Source organism: Penaeus monodon, chromosome 19, assembly GCF_015228065.2.
Source record: "Penaeus monodon isolate SGIC_2016 chromosome 19, NSTDA_Pmon_1, whole genome shotgun sequence".
In the NCBI taxonomy this organism is placed as follows: Eukaryota; Metazoa; Arthropoda; class Malacostraca; order Decapoda; family Penaeidae; genus Penaeus; species Penaeus monodon.
Window position 1 is genome coordinate 2,778,342 of NC_051404.1, and position 1,016 is coordinate 2,779,357.

General features: G+C 39.1%; 1 protein-coding gene across 1 annotated transcript in view; it reads right to left on the reverse strand.

The window, feature by feature from the left end:
• Window positions 1-333: 333 nt before the first annotated feature.
• Window positions 334-1,016, reverse strand: part of LOC119585439 (PDZ and LIM domain protein 2-like) — a gene marked incomplete at its 3' end in the record, with an annotated part of 1,214 nt that continues 531 nt past the window's right edge. Inside the window, 1 exon segment of the mRNA XM_037934093.1 lies at window positions 334-638. Coding sequence (XP_037790021.1) covers window positions 334-423 — 90 coding nt within the window.

Genomic DNA, 1,016 nt, shown 5'->3' on the forward strand with positions numbered 1-1,016 from the left:
CAATATCACCTTATAGCACACAACACAAACTTAAGGTTCCATATGGCGAAGGACAACTTAGCCTAAGAATGACAATATCCTAAGTTTCTTTTATCTCTCTGCTCAAGAAGATCACGTCATCGCATTGCTAATAATTTCATAAGCGACATATAACCGAAAAGGAAAAAAAATTGAGATATAAAAGGGGAAAAAAATGCATAAACAGACAAATTCAGAAAAAAGAAACACACTAAGAATAGAAATAAAAAGAGGGGGGAAAAAAACGAGAGCATAGGAAGGACGGAGGGGAAAAAACCGTCCGACTCCCATTCAGTAGTTTCTTAACAGCCTTACCTTGCTTACGATGAGCGGCTTGTCCCCACCTCCTTGCATCCGGAATCCCCACGGATAACCCCCTCTCAGCACCACAAGAACACGCACCATGATGGGCGTTATGGGCGTGAGAGGGACGTGGGCGTGGATCTAGGGTCGGCGGGGTTTTTTGTTTTTTTTTTCTTAAAGATCTAAAATTCTGCGGTTCGTGGCTAGCTCTCCCGGTAACGCAAGGCACAGACTGTGATGCACATTTGCCCGTCGCGGTAACCTACCCGCTTCACATTTTCTAAGTTGTAAATGCGAATTAATTTCAGAAACTGGGGCTTTGATTATAGAGAGAGAGAAAAAAAAAATGGAACTATGTTATGGATTGATGTCGCGGTGAAAAATATGTGTATTTTCCACTTTGTTTTCGGAACTATGATTACTAATTGGTATCTTAATAAAACTATTTGAAAATTGTAAGCATTGAGTAAGTCTCAATCAATGACGTCAAGCATTAGGCGCGAAAACTTGATCACCAATAAAATTAGAAAATTCGTATTCAAAAGACACGAAAAAAGAAAATGAATGAAAGAAAACTAAACTTTTGTATCACACTTGTAACACTAACTTTGCATTGATCATTATCAAAGCGCATTTTCAGAACGGCAAATGTCAACAAAGCTCTATGACCTTACGCAAAAGACTAAACGATCACT